We start from the raw sequence: 14,872 nt of genomic DNA on the forward strand, positions 1-14,872 counted from the left end.
GTGCCCAAGATCCCGAGAGGAGAATGGAGGAGAAGGGATTGCGGCGTGACCATCCCCCCTGGGGGGGGCGATTTCTCGCTTTCTGTCTCTATGTCTCTCTCTGTCTGTCTGGCGAGTGCACGCGCCCTATAGAGAAAACCTCTCAGAAAAAAAATAAAATAGAATGAAACTGATGAACTGGAGCTAACAAGTAGTTTAAAGCATTGGGACTCCCACATGACTGACTGTTGCTTGAGTCCTGGACCTGGTGGCTTGCTTTCTCACTTTCCTTTCTCCCTCCTCTGGTGTGCATGTGCTCTATAGCAAATTTAAAAAATAATAATAAATAAAATAATTCTTTAAAAAACCTGATGAACGGAATTGGAATTTTCCTTTTAATATTTTCAGACTGCATTTGGTTATTGGCAACTGAAATAGAGGAAAGTGAAACCACAGACAAGGTGGGGAGCTACTATATTGGTTCTTCTATCTGTGCACAGAGTTTCTACCCACGATGAATTTCTTCTCTTTTCTTTTTTGCTTATAGGGCGAGTGCACTCACCAGAAAGAGAGACAGGAAGAGAGAAATCTCCCCCCCAGGGTGGACGGCCACACTGTAATCCCTTCTCCTCCATTTTCCTCTCAGGATCTTGGGCACACACACACACGCACTTGGTGTGAGTTTAAGCCACTGGGTCCAGGACCCAAACCGTGGTTGACTACATGGGAGTCCAGTGACATAGCCATTACGCTAACTGCTGGTCCCATATCCATGATGAATTTCACCGGTTATCCTGTACCTCTTTTTTTGTTGTTGGAGAAGTTTTTGCTATAGGGCGCGTGCACTCACCAGAAAGACAGACAGAGACAGAAAGTGAGAAATCACCTACCCAGGGGGGATGGCCACGTCGCAATCCCTTCTCCTCCTTTCTCCTCTCGGGATCTTGGGCACGCACGCACACGCGCCCAGTGTGAGTTTAAGCCACTGGGTCTGGGACTTGAACCGCGGTCAACTACATGGGAGTCCAGCGACATAGCCATTACACAACTGCTGGACCTACACCTCTTCTTAATTGCCCTCTGGCTGGAGCCATCTGACTCCCATCTGCTTGACGCTCTTGACTCCAGCAGTCAGTTTACCACTCCTCCTTCCCTGGGACAAATGGCCCCTGTAAACAAGGGGGCTAATTGAAAATCTCCTGTTTCACTAGCACCACTGCTGCTGTTTCTGCCACTCTGTGCATGTGGTAGCTAAGAGCATGACATCTGAGAGCCTAGTGGCCTTCTTGGATTTGAATTAGGGTCCACGTACAAGCCACATGACCTGTGCAGGTTACTTCGCCTCAGTTTCCTCAGCTGTAAAATGAGAACAGAAACTGTCCTATTCATTGGGGTTGTTGTGAAGATGAGATAACAAGTAAAACACTTGGGACAGCATCTGGAACTACCCATCGGTAGATAGTAACAATACCCACTAGAATGTGCACTTCACACCCACTGGGATTTGTGTCTTCTTTGTTCACGGCTGTGTCTTTCGTGTCTGGATCAGGGCCTTATACATTCTCAACAATCAGTGACTATTTGTTTTTTTTTTTTTTTTTTTTTTTCGCTATAGGGCGCGTGCGCTCGCCAGACAGACAGAGAGAGACATAGAGACAGAAAGCGAGAAATCACCCCCCAGGGGGGATGGTCACGCCGCAATCCCTTCTCCTCCATTCTCCTCTCGGGATCTTGGGCACGCACGCACACGCGCCCGGCGTGAGTTTTAAGCCACCGGGTCCGGGACGTGAACCGCGGTCGACTACGTGGGAGTCCAGCGACATAGCCATTACGCTAACTGCTGGTTCCCAGTGACTATTTGTTGAATAAATTTATCCTCCCCATCACATTTCCTAGAGTATTGCAGCAACTTCCTTCCCAGGTTCCTTGTTCTAGACTCCTGAGTGCTCCTTCCGAACCCTAACCCGGGGGGCCCTCAAGCTTCCGCATCTGTCAGAAGCACCTGGAGAGTGCGTTCAGACACAGATTACTGGATCTCACCTGCAGGGTTTCTGATTCAGTAGATCTGGGTTGGGATGAGAATTTTTATTTCTAACAAGTTCCCAAATACTGTTGGTGATACTACTCTAGCGTCCACACTTTGAGAAAAGGTGTTCGAATCTCCCCCTGGAAGTCCATGTTTAAAATTCCCCAGGTCTCCCACTACTGCTCAAGTTAAACTTTAAACTCCTTGGTTTGGTGTACAAGTTCCCTCATGTGGTCCCTAGTCAGCTGGTTTGGCCTCGACCCTGCTAAGTCCCCATCATGTGCCCCCTTTTGAGCACAATACTTAGGTTAAGAAGAGCTCATTGCAGTGCCCAGATTGAATGAAGCTCATTCAGGGACTTCAGCTGTCTTGGGCCTGGAAGTTGAACTCAAATTTATCTTCTCTAACAAGTTTTCCTAGTGACCCAGTTCTCCTTGCAAAATTGAGGTCTCTTAGGTCAGCAGATAGCTTTGTGGGTTAAAGTGGCTGGATTCCACAAGGCCAACTGTGCCATTGGCGAACCTAACCAGTAACCTGAGATATGCACCAAGCTAGTGTGTGTGTGTGCCCAAAATCCCAAGAGGAGAATGGAGAAGGGATTGCAGTGCGCCCCCCCCAGAGGAGAAGGGATTGTGGCTTGGCCATCACCCCAGCGGGTGATTTTTCACTTTCCCTCTCTCTCTCTCTCTCTCTCTCTCTCTGTCTCTCTCCAGAGAGCAAACAAAACAAACAAACAAAATTGAGATCTCTCATTGGTCTCCACACCACACCTCAAGCACATGTCTATTAAAGCTCCTATAAAACATGTTGCAATTGTTTGCTTCCATGGGTTTATTATTCTGCCAGATCGTAAACTCTTGATAATCCACGGCTGATTTACTCGTGTGCCTCCAGGTTCAAGCATGGTGCCTGGCACTTAGTAGCTGCACTTAGTAAATATTGGATTGTTAGAAAAGCCATAACATATTTTTTCTATGTTTTTCAAAGGTCATTTATTTATATAAAGTACAAAGATCAATGATATAGTGCCCGTTTTGTTCAATAATCTTTTGCTGTCTTTCAGTAGGCTTCGTAATTCCTTGTTCATAGAAGGACCTGTCTTTATTGGGGAAAAACTGAACAAGGTGCTGATTTATGGCCTCATCTGAGTTGAACGTTATACCGTGTAAGGAGTTTTGATGAGAAAAACAAGGGGAAGTCTGATGGTGCAAGGTCAGGCAAGTGTGGTGGGTGTGGCAACGCATCCCATCCAAGCTGTAAGAATTTTTGATGGATGATCAAATTTGTGTGTGGTCTCACATTGTCATGATGGAACACAACTCCTTTACGATCAACGAGTTCTGGCTGTTTCTGGATGATGGAGTCATTCAAACTGTCCAATTGCCGACAGTACACATTCGAATTGTTTGTTTCCCTTGGTCAGAGTTTGAAAAACATGACTCCTTGAAAATCCCACCACACCGAGAGCGTTACTTTCCTCTGATGAATGTCTGCTTTTGATGTCATTTGAGGTGAATCATCACATCAGGACCAAGATCGTTCACACACCACATTGTTGTAAACAATCCGCTTCTAATCACCAGTTGTCAGTGGCTTCAAAAAAGGATCATTTTGCTCACGTTTAATGAACACATCCCAGGTGTTTATATGTGCCATCAAATGAACTTCTTTAAGTTCATGAGGAGCCCACATATCGAGCTTGCTTACGTATCCCAGCTTCTTGAGGTGGTCATGCATGCTTAACTGATGGATTGTTGATGTTTCTGCAATTTTTCATGTTGTGTGTAATGTGGGTTTGACTTGAACAATGCCTTTGTGTTGTCATCATCGACCTCAGTGGGCCTCCCTGACTGAGGAGCATACTGAGATCAAAATCACCAGCACAGAATTTCGTGGACCATTGTTGGCGCTGATGTTCTTGTAGAGAACTGTCACCATAAACTTTACACAACTTCTCACAAGCTTAGCACGTCATCCCTTCAGGGAAGTACAACTGTAAAATGTGGTGAAAACACACAGTTTGGTCTTACATTTTTAACTTGTAACATCTCAGAAACCCAACCAAATCACCTATTTTTTTTTTTTAGAATAAAGTTAGAGCTGTCAGCTGTCAAATGACATAGCAATAACATAGATGTGAATGACTCTGTTACTTCCAAAAATGAAAACTAGCGCCATCTGTTGCAAAAATGCATCACGACTTTTCTGACAACCCAATAATAATAGCTAATGTTTACTGAGTACTTGCCATCGTCCTAGACTTTGGTGGGCTCTATTGTTACCTCCACTTTAGAGATGAGAAAAACTGAGTTCCAGAGGGGTTAAGTTAACCAGGATCACATAGCTGGCAACAGTTTATTACAGTAATCCTTATTACTATAATAATTTATTAATAGTTCATAAATAGTAATACTTATTTGTTTAATTTATTTTTTTAGAGAGATTTTTGCTATATGGCGCGTGCGCTCGCCAGAGAGAGAGAAAGTGAGAAATCACCCCCTCCTATTGGGTGTTGGCCATGCCATAATCCCTTCTCCATTCTCCTCAAAATTTCAAGCACACACATACACACATACACACACCTGGCATAAGTTAAAGCTGCCAGATTCAGGACTCAAACCACAGTTGACCATGTGGGAGTTCAGTGATGTAACCACTATGCCATCTGCTGGTTCTACCAGTAATAGTTTAGATGAGGCTTTAAAGAAGACCTATGAGGGGGACCAGCAGTTAATGTAATGGCTATGTCGCTGGACTCCCACGTAGTTGACCATGGTTCGCGTCCCGGACCCGGTGGCTTAAACTCACACCGGGCACGTGTGCATGCATGTCCAAGATCCCGAGAGGAGAATGGAGGAGAAGGGATTGCGGCGTGGCCATCCCCCCTGGGGGATGATTTCTTGCTTTCTGTCTCTATGTCTCTCTCTGTCTGTCTGGTGAGTGCACGTGCCCTATAGCAAAAAACCTCTCCAAAAAAAGAAAAAAAATAAAAAAGGCGTATGAGGGGCCAGCGGGTGGCATGGTGGTTAAGGTGTTGAACTCCCACATGGCTGACCATGGTTTGAGTCCCAGACCTGGCAATTTGCTTTCTCGCTTTCCCTCTCTCTCTGGTCAAATTTAAAATAAATAAATAAAATAACTGTAAAGGAAAGAAAGAAAAAAAGAAGGCCTCTGAAGTTGAATTACTAGATTCTTAGCCTCTGAAATGTTAATATGAATAAATGCACACATTTATCTGCTGAGTTTTAAGCCAAAATTTCTCTTCTTCTAAAACTAAAATCAGAATTTTAAAAAACACAAAAATGGAAGATAAGTTGTCTGTAGCTAAATCTGATAAACTAGAACATCTTGAATTTAATATTGTTAACCTTTAGTGATTAGCAGAGTAGCATATTTGTATTAAATAATTTTGTAAAATAAATATCATATGTTGTTTTACATTGCTTTCTAGTTCAGTTTGAATTGTGTCCCCTCCATATTCAAATGTTGAAATACTAACAGTACTTCTGCATGTGACTCTAACTAGATAAAGGGTTGTCGTAAATGCTATTAGTTAAATAAGGTTGCACTGGAATAGTGTGAGCCCCTAATCCAATATGACTGGTGTCCTTATAAAAAGAAATTCAGACACAAGAACACAGTGGGAGAATCCTTTGTGAAGATTAGGGAGAGAATGGAGACATGCTTCTACAGTTCAAGTAGTATCAGTGATTGCCAGCAAGCCACCCGAAGTGTGGAACAATTTCTTCCTCAGAGCCACAAAAGGAACGAGCTCTGCCAACATCTTGAACTTGTAGCCTCCAGAAACTGAGATGATAAATTTCTGTTTTTTAAACCACCCAGTTTGGGTTACTGGATACGGCAGCCCTAGCAAACTAGGACACTTTAACAAACTTTTTTGCTATAGGGCATGTGTGCTTACCAAAGAGAGAGAGAGATAAGAAGGAAAGTAAGAAATTACCCCCCAGGGGCAATAGCCACACTACCAGCCCTTATCCTTGAATCTCCTCTCAGGATTTCAGGCACGTGCACACACTAGCCTGGTGTGTTCTTCAAGCTGCCAGTTTTGGGATTTAAACTGCACAGTCTGCCATATGGGACCCAGCCACCTTAACCACTACACCACCTGGCTGCTCCCCAAACTAATATGCTTTTTAACAGATATTATCTCATTGTATACTTGCCAGTGTATACTTTATTCTAAAAGAATAAACCAACAAATTTATAATGCAATTTACTTATATTGGCAATTTATAAGTACATCAAATGAAGAAAAATAAATCCTATAAAAATTTCCCAACAAAACATATATTACCTCAATGACAAATTTTTAGGGATTTAACATAAGCATAATAGCAGTTTTCAGTCTTGCTTGGACAAAAGAAGTTCAAAGAGTTTTGGGATTGCTGAGAAATCCAAGGCGATTCCCAGTTGCAGGATGAAGAAACAGAGATGACATTGTTAACCACATCTCACAGTTTCACTGTAAGTACCTACAGGAGGAATTTTTCTTGGGATTCAGTAGCCAGAAAATTGGACTTCTGAAAAGCATTGTTCAGGATTCCTAAAAGCAAGTAAGTGATTGTGTCTTCCTCTTTGGCCTCTCGAAAGCGTGAATATGTGTGTGTGTGTAGTGATGCTTCCTCATCTTCACAGTATTCTGTCCTACCTTTCTCTTTGCCGCGACTCTCTCGCCATTTCCTTTTATTCCTTTGTACTGTATCTGTCATAGACTGAATAAGGAATACATACGTGAGGAAATATGTAAAAGTATGAGCATTCATTTGTTCTACTGATGCTATACAGCTACTGCAGTCATTAAATAGGTATTTTTTAAATATATTTTTTAATTTCAAGAAAAGCAGTCTTAACTTTAATAAATCAAAATAAAAGAAATGCTAAAAGAGCTTTGCTTAAAACTTAAAGCCGGGAAACAGGTTAGGATTCTGTTCAAATGGTAGGTACATAAACCTATTGACAGCTCAAGACAAACCCAAAATCCTTAAATCCAGAAAAAAAAGCCTAGAAGGAAATCAGTAATGTTTTAGTCAAAAGTCATAAGATTCTATTTCACCAGTTCAGTCTTAAGTACTGCATCTATCTTCTGTTGTGCTCTGATCTTACCCATTAAATTCTGGGATATAATATTCAACTCCAGACTTGTTCCTTCCATTAAGTTGGCCATTTTCTTAGTTGTGTTTGAAATCTTAATTCTGTGTGTCTGCATTTAGTTCTCCTGGTATAGGACTCCCTTCAGAACTTCTCGGAGAGCTGGTCTGGTGTTGGTAAATTCTTTCAGGTTTTGTTTATCTGAGAATGTTCTTGTCTTTTCTTCTCATATGAAGGATAATTTTGCGGGGTACAGTATTCTTGGTTGAAATAGTTTTTTAGTCAACATATTTAATATATTTTCCCATTCTTTTCTTGCTCATATTGTTTCCAATGAGAAGTCTGTTGTGAGCCTCATGGGATATCCTTTGTAGGCGACTCGATGTTTCTCTCTTGCCAATCTTAGTATCTTGTTTTTGTCTGTGGTTTTGGTCAATCTGGCTATAATGTGTCTTGGAGAAGATCTTCTTGTGTTGATTTTGTTTGAGTTTTTTTTTGCATTGCTTGGGTCCAGATCTTTGCATGCCTCTCTAGGTTTGGAAAACTTTCTTCCAGGATTTCATGGAATAGATTATCAATGTCCTTATTAGTCTCTTCACATTCTGGGATACCTATTATCTGGATGTTGGGACATTTGATGGTATCTAGTATTTCTCGCATATTATTCTCATTTTGGGGGGCAATTTTCTCAGTCTTTGTGGTGGATTTTTCTAGGCCAGTGATTCTATCTTCTACATCTGAGATTCGATTTTCTGTATGATCTAGCCTGCTTTTAATACTTTCAAGGGAGGCTTTGACTTCCTGTATTATAGCCTTCATCTCTAATAGTTCCATTTGATTCTTTTTTATGGTGTATATTTCCTTTTTCAGATCTTGCAAAAACTTCTTCACCTCCTGGAACTGGTCAGCTCCTTTCTCCTGCCTCTTCTGCAGTTCATTATCTCTCTTCTCTTCCATCTCTGTTAGCTTTGTCATTATGAATATTTTAAATTCTTTATCTGACATGTCCATGAGTTCCATCGTACTATCTGAGGATGAGCAGGAGTTACTCTTTTCCCTTGGAGGAAAGGTATTTTCTTGCCTTTTCATATTTCTTGTGACCCTGTGGTGATTTCTAGTCATCTGGTGTGTTTCTTCCTAAATCTTGAAGTTTAATCTGAGCATTCAAAGGCGTGCATGAGGAGGTGATCTGCAGTCTCTCTCCTGTTCTGTTTTTCACTCTTTGTACATCCGATTCAGTGGTAATTGAGGAATATTCTGACCCTAATCAAAATTAGATGTTTGGAAACTGTTCACTTTTCTTTCTTTTTTTTTTTTTTTTTGAGAGGTTTTTGCTATAGGGCATGTGCACTCGCCAGACAGACAGAGAGAGACAGAGAGACAGAAAGCAAGAAATCATCCCCCAGGGGGGATGGTCACACCACAATCCCTTCTCCTCCATTCTCCTCTTGGGATCTTGGGCACACACGCACATGCGCCCGGCGTGAGTTTTAAGCCACTGGGTCCAGACGCGAACCGTGGTTAACTATGTGGGAGTCCAGCGACATAGCCATTACGCTAACTGCTGGTCCTGCAACTGTTCACTTTGACCTGTGCAGACATTTAGTGTGTGGAAGCTGAGCAGCCAAGGAATGAAGTAAAGGAAAAAGGAAAAGAATTAGAGATGACGAAAGAAGAAGAAAATAAAGAAAAAAGAAGAAAGAAAAAAAGACAATAAAAAATTTGTATTTTAATTTTAAAAAGCAAAAAATGAAAACCATGTGGCCCTCACACAAAAGCAATATTTCACAGTTCAGGTTCAGTGGCCATCTCAGGATGGGCCTGATCCATCCCTTTCCTAAAAGGGAGGGGAAAAGGCACACATGAACATGATAAAGGAGGGGCTTGAGAGCCCAGAGAATACATTACCTTAAAAAAAATTAAAATAAATAAATTAATTAATTAATGAAAAATGAAAAGACACAGGGAGACACAGACAGAGACAAAGAGATGGAGAGAAGGATGAAGAGGTAGCCTTACCCATTAGAAATGAATCTGGAGGGAGAAGTCTCAGCAGAACATCTTCATCTTTAGTCCCTGAAAGCAATATTTCACAGTTCAAGTTCAGTGGCCATCTCCCCCTCCTCTGTTTTTATAAAAATATTTTATAAGAATCTGTATTTGAATACAACTCTCCGTATCAACACTACAGAAAAATACTGATATGGTCAGAGGGTAGCATTCTGATTTCTGATTTACCTGTTAGAAATCGTCCTTTCTGAGACCAACAGTTGGCATAATGGCTGTGTTGCTGGACTCCCATGTAGTCGACCGCAGTTCGAGTCCAGGACCCGGTGGCTTAAACTCACGCCAGGCATGTGTGCGTGCGTGCCCAAGATCCTGAGAAGAGAATGGAGAAGGGATTGCAGAGTGGCCATCCTCCCTGGGGGGTGATTTCTCACTTTCTGTCTCTCTGTCTCTCTCTCTGTCTTTCTGGTGAGCGCATGCGCCCTAGCAAAAACCTCTCAAAAAAAAAAAAAAATCATCCTTTCTGGTTTTATTCCCGTATTACTTTGTGTATTTGTAGAAGTATTTATTTGCCATCTTCTGCAAACATGTTGTCTCCAAATAGATTGAACACTCCCTGAGGGTTGTGTAACTGCCACAAGACTTGTCATGGTGCTATGTACAAAGTAAGTCTTCCAAAGTGTTCAATTGTTTGTAACTGATAATCTGTGGCATCTAAGGAGACTTGACAGGAAGAGGCACAAAAGATGACACTGGGATTTCAACCACCAAAAACCATCTGCCCAGACTTCACCCTCCTACTCCCCAGTCTAGCCGGGAGTCAGGATGAGCCAATCAGCAGCCAACTATATTTGAGTTCCAAGCAGCCCCACTTGCACCGGGCCATTTTCGTTTTTTGGCCCCCAATTTTTTTCTTCTCTTTTTCTTATTGTTTTTGTATTTTTTCCGCCTTCTTCATTTTTTTTCCCCTATTCCTTTTCCTAATCTTTCTACCTTTCTGACTTTTCTGCTCAGCCTCCATACACTGATTTTCTAGACTTTTCTGCTCAGCCTCCATACACTGATTTTCAGGAGTCAAATATATGTATACTTTTAGGGTCAGATTAATCTTCAGTTTTGATTCAATCAGTTGTGCAAAGAGAGAAAGATGATACAGTTTACAGACTGCAGGTCACCTTCTGCATTCCTCTGATTGCTCAGATTTAACTCCAAAAAAATAGGAAGAAATGTATAATACATCAGATGACAAGAAACCACTACAGAGGCACAAGAAATATGAGAAACAAATAAAATATCTCTCCTCTAATGGAAAAGAATAACTCCTCTTCCTCCACAAAGAATTACAAGGGAACTCATAGAAATGCCAGATAAAGAATGTAAAATATTCATAGTGACAAAGCTAACAGAGATGCAAGCAAATAGAGACAACATCTTCCAGAAGATGCAGGAGAAAAGAGACACTGAGTTCCAGGAGGTGAGGAAGTTCTTACATGATTTGAAAGAGGAGATTCGCATCATAAAAAAGAATCAAACGGAATTGTTAGAGATGAAGGCTGTAATACAGGAAATGAAAACCTCCCTTGAAAATATCAAAAGCAGATTAAATCATGCAGAAAATAAAATTTCAGATGTAGAAGATAGAACCTCTGACCTAGATAAATTCACCAAATAAACTGAGAAAGTAACCCAAAAAATAAGAATAACATATGAGTAATACTAGATACCATTAAATGCCCAAACACCCGGATTATTGGTATCCCAGAAGGTGAAGAAACTAATAAGGGTATTGATAATCTATTCCATGAAATCCTGGTAAAAAACTTTTCAAACTTAGAGAGGCACTCAAATATCCAGACCCAAGAAATACAAAGAACCCCTCATAGAATCGACTCAAGAAGATCTTCCCTGAGGCACATCATAGCCAGATTGACCAAAACTACAGAGATGAGATACTAAAATTGGCAAGAGAGAAACATCAAGTTACTTCAAAGGCTAACATTGGACCTCTCATCTGAAACAATGCAAGCAAGGAATGAATGGGAAAATATATTCAAAGTGTTAAGTGAAAAACAATTTCAACCAAGAATACTCTACCCAGCAAGATTATTTTTCATATGGGAAAAAAAAGACAAAAACATTCTCAGATAAACAAAACTTGAAAGAATTTACCAATACCAGACCAGCTCTCCAAGATGTGGTGAAGGGAGTGCTATACCAGGAAAACTAAAGTCAACCCACAGAATAAGAGTATAAGAAACAACCAAGACAATGGCCAGCCTAATGGTAGGGACAAGTCTGGAGCTGAATGTTAACTTCCAGAGTTTAAATGGAAAGATCAGACCACAGATCAGTACACTGGATGGAAAAACTCATTTTGTCTACTGTATTGATGTACAGTGAATGACTGTAAATAGATAAACAAATAAATAAAAGATGACATTGTACTTACTTGGTGAATTTCCGTATGTTAGTAAATCTTTTCTAGGTGGTTAAAAAAAATTCCAATCGTTCATGTTTTCTCGAACCTGGCCTTCAAATTTCCTAAATATACAGCTCAAAAAGGTGCCAGAGCAACCAGCGGATGACATAGTGGTTATGTTGCCCACATGGCTGACCATGGTTCCAGTCCTGGACCGGTGGCTTCATTACGCTAACTACGGGTCCCTTTTCTTTTTTCTTTCTTTCTTTCTTTCTTTCTTTTTTTTTTTTTTCAAAGAGAGGTTTTTGCTCTAGGACGTGCGCTTGCCAGACAGAGAGAGCCAGAAAGCGAGAAGCGAGAAATCACCACCCCACCCTTCACCTCCGGGGAATGGCCACGCTGCAATCCCTTCTCCTCCATTCTCCTCTCCGGATCTTGGGCACGCAGGCACACGACCCTGCGTAAGTTTAAGCCACCCGGTGGGGACTCCAATCGTGGTCGACTGCATGGGAGTTCAGCGACATAGCCATTATGTTAACTGCTGGTCCCTCGGTGGCTTCAAAATCAGAACCAGCGTGTGTGCACGCACGCCCAAGATCCCAGAACGAGAAGGGATTGAGGCTTGCTCACGTTTGACGGTGGGGAGTGTGATTTCTCAAGTTCCCGCTCACTGTCTCCTCCCACTTGTCCAGCCCACGTGCCCAAGGCAAAAACTTGGGGGGCGGGGCTGTAGGTGGGAGCACGAGAAACTGGCAGCTAAGATCTCATTGAGATTTTATTTGCCCTAGGATCCTGGATCTGAGTAGTAATGATCAAAGATATTTACTTAGCTTGCAGATTATGCATAATAAATGGCAGAGAGAAGAGTTAGTGAATCTACCGTATACCAGATCCATTGTTCTCATACCATCCTCATTGTTACCCCATGAAATAGAAATTAGGAAGAAAAGAAAAAACTGAGCTTGCTTTCCGACTATCATTAGATAACAAGAAGTACAACGCGACGCGATTTCCAGGCACAGCTCCGCAGCCCATTTAGTCTCCTTGGGTGGGGCCCCCTTGCTATGTGGGTTTCAGTTCCCCTGCGCGTGACTCTTTACCAGAGTAACGCCATGTTTTGTTTGTTGATTAGGTAGGAAAGAGACTCTAAGGTCTAAACCGCGCTACCCCAGCACTAGGCGAAGCCACCGCTCACCTGGTGGCGGGAAACTGGACAATTTAAATCCCTTGGCTGGGACGCAGGAACCAGGCGTGATGCTCATTGGCACCGCCCCCGGCCGCCGGGCTCCTCTGATTGGGCGTGGCTGCGCCCTGTCGACCAATGGCGAGGCTGCTCTTGAATTCCCGGAAGTGAAGGCTGAGTTAGGGTCCGCCTCCGCTTCCCAGGCCGGCTAGTGGGGGCTACGCCGGGGTCCGCGGCGCTATGAGTTCTTTCCAGGGACAGATGGCTGAGTACCCAATCATCTCCATAGACCGCTTCGACAGGGAGAATCTGAAGGCCCGCGCCTACTTCCTGTCCCACTGTCACAAGGGTGAGTGACCCCGCGCACTGCCCACTCCCGGGGCTCCAGGGGCAGCAGAGAGGAGGACAGGCAGGGATCGCGGGGTCGAGAATGGGGAGTGCAGGCCGAGGAGGCCAGAGATGGACCGGCCAGAGCGCTTGGACCCGATCCGGCACTTCACTCTCTAAGGCATTATTTATTCCCGGAGTTGTACAGCCCAGCCGCACAGGGACCCTACCCGGGGCTCCCTGAGCTGGGCCGGTTAGTCAGGCACTGCTGTTAGTTCTTTTGGTACCTCTCCTACTGGCCAGTATCAGGTTAGCGAGGGTCCATTTTACCTCTATAGCCTTGCTTCTTTGTTATAAGCTGCCGCACTCTTAGACACCGGTTAGCAAGCAGGTGCACGCAGACGCACTCTGTCGAATCAAACTTCCTGTTTCTAAGTCCCAGGGAGGTACAAGCTCCTCTTTTTCGACGACGTTCTGTCCATCCTATATGAAAGATTCATGCTAGCCTAGGCCGGCAGAATACAGTTTTACCTCATAGAGGGTATTAGGCCAGAATGCTATGATTTCATAGCTAGGCACGTTTTAGAATGTAGTGTTTGTTATTATTTTTGAGAGATTTTTGTTATAGGGTGCATGCGCTTGCCACGGAGACAGAGACACTAAAAGCAAGAAATCACGTCCCATGGGACCAGCAGTTGGTGTAATGGCTATGTCGCTGGACTCCCATGTAGCCGACCGCGGTTTGAGTCCTGGACCTGGTGGCTTAAACTCACGCCGGGCACGTGTGCGTGTGTGCCCAAGATCCCGAGAGGAGAATGGAGGAGAAGGGATTGCGGCATGGCCGCCCCCGGGGCGGGGGGGATGATTTCTCACTTTCTGTCTCTCTCTCTCTCTCTCTGTCATTCTGGTGAGCGCATGTGCCCTATAGCAAAAAAACATCTCCAAGAGGAGGTGGCCATGAGGCAATCCCCCAGTGTATTACTCACTGTGCCACCACCACCTGACATTGTCTGTATGTCTATCTATCTATTCAGTTTTTTGTTTTGCTATAGGATGGTGAGCTAGCCAGAGAGAGACAGAGAGGGAAAGTGAGAAGGCATCCTCAGGGTGATGGCTATGCTACAATCCCTTCTCCATTTTCCTCTTGAGATTTTAAGCACACCTGCCTGAGAGCCATTTTCAAGCTGCCTGTCAGCGCTCAGACCATAAAGTAGGCCATGTGGGGCCCAGCCTCCCTAACCTCTACTGCTGACAGTTGTTCACCCTTTTTTTTTTTTTTTTTTTTTTTTTTTTTAAGTTTTTGCCTTAAGGCACTTACATTTGCCAGAGAGATAGTGAGAAAGAAATTGAGAAATCACCCTCCAGGGGAAAGGCCACAGTACACTCCTTTCTCTTCCATCCTCTTCTTGGGATTTTGGGTACCCACGCCACTCTCCTGCTTGGCCGCCAGGTCCAGTACTCACACTGCAGTCGGCCAGGTGGGAGTCCAGTGCTGTAGCCATTACACTACCTGCAGCAATGAAAACAGTTTTAATATTAATATTCATTATGATGATTAATTAGCACAGCCATTGGCATTGATTGGAAACAAAGATAAACCGAAGCACCCTAGTAGCTGCCTCTTGTTGTGCGACTGTCCACAGCAGCTCCAGTAGGTTGCTACAACTACCCTGTGAAGTGGTGAATGAATTAGAGCATCACAGCTCCTGTACACACGTCACACTGCAGAGTATGTTAAAGTAAAACCCAGGTATCAGCATACTGCCCTTCTTCACAGCGTTGGTGCGAGCACTGACTCTTTTTTTTTTTTTTTTTTTTTGAG

General features: G+C 43.1%; 1 protein-coding gene across 3 annotated transcripts in view; it reads left to right on the top strand.

Moving 5' to 3' along the window:
• The first annotated feature begins 12,807 nt into the window (after positions 1 to 12,807).
• The window catches only part of DCLRE1C (DNA cross-link repair 1C), a 60,709-nt gene continuing 58,644 nt past the window's right edge, over positions 12,808 to 14,872 (top strand). Inside the window, exon 1 of one of the 3 annotated variants that reach the window (XM_014592077.2) lies at positions 12,808 to 13,072. In XM_014592077.2, the coding sequence (XP_014447563.1) occupies positions 12,964 to 13,072 (109 nt within the window). In that variant the 5' untranslated portion in view covers positions 12,808 to 12,963. The remainder of the gene's footprint in view (positions 13,073 to 14,872) is intronic. The other 2 variants (XM_006159761.3, XM_027776253.1) reach the window with 2 other exon arrangements.

The sequence above is a fragment of the Tupaia chinensis genome, unplaced genomic scaffold (assembly GCF_000334495.1).
Source record: "Tupaia chinensis unplaced genomic scaffold, TupChi_1.0 Scaffold000647_1, whole genome shotgun sequence".
Classification (NCBI taxonomy): Eukaryota; Metazoa; Chordata; class Mammalia; order Scandentia; family Tupaiidae; genus Tupaia; species Tupaia belangeri.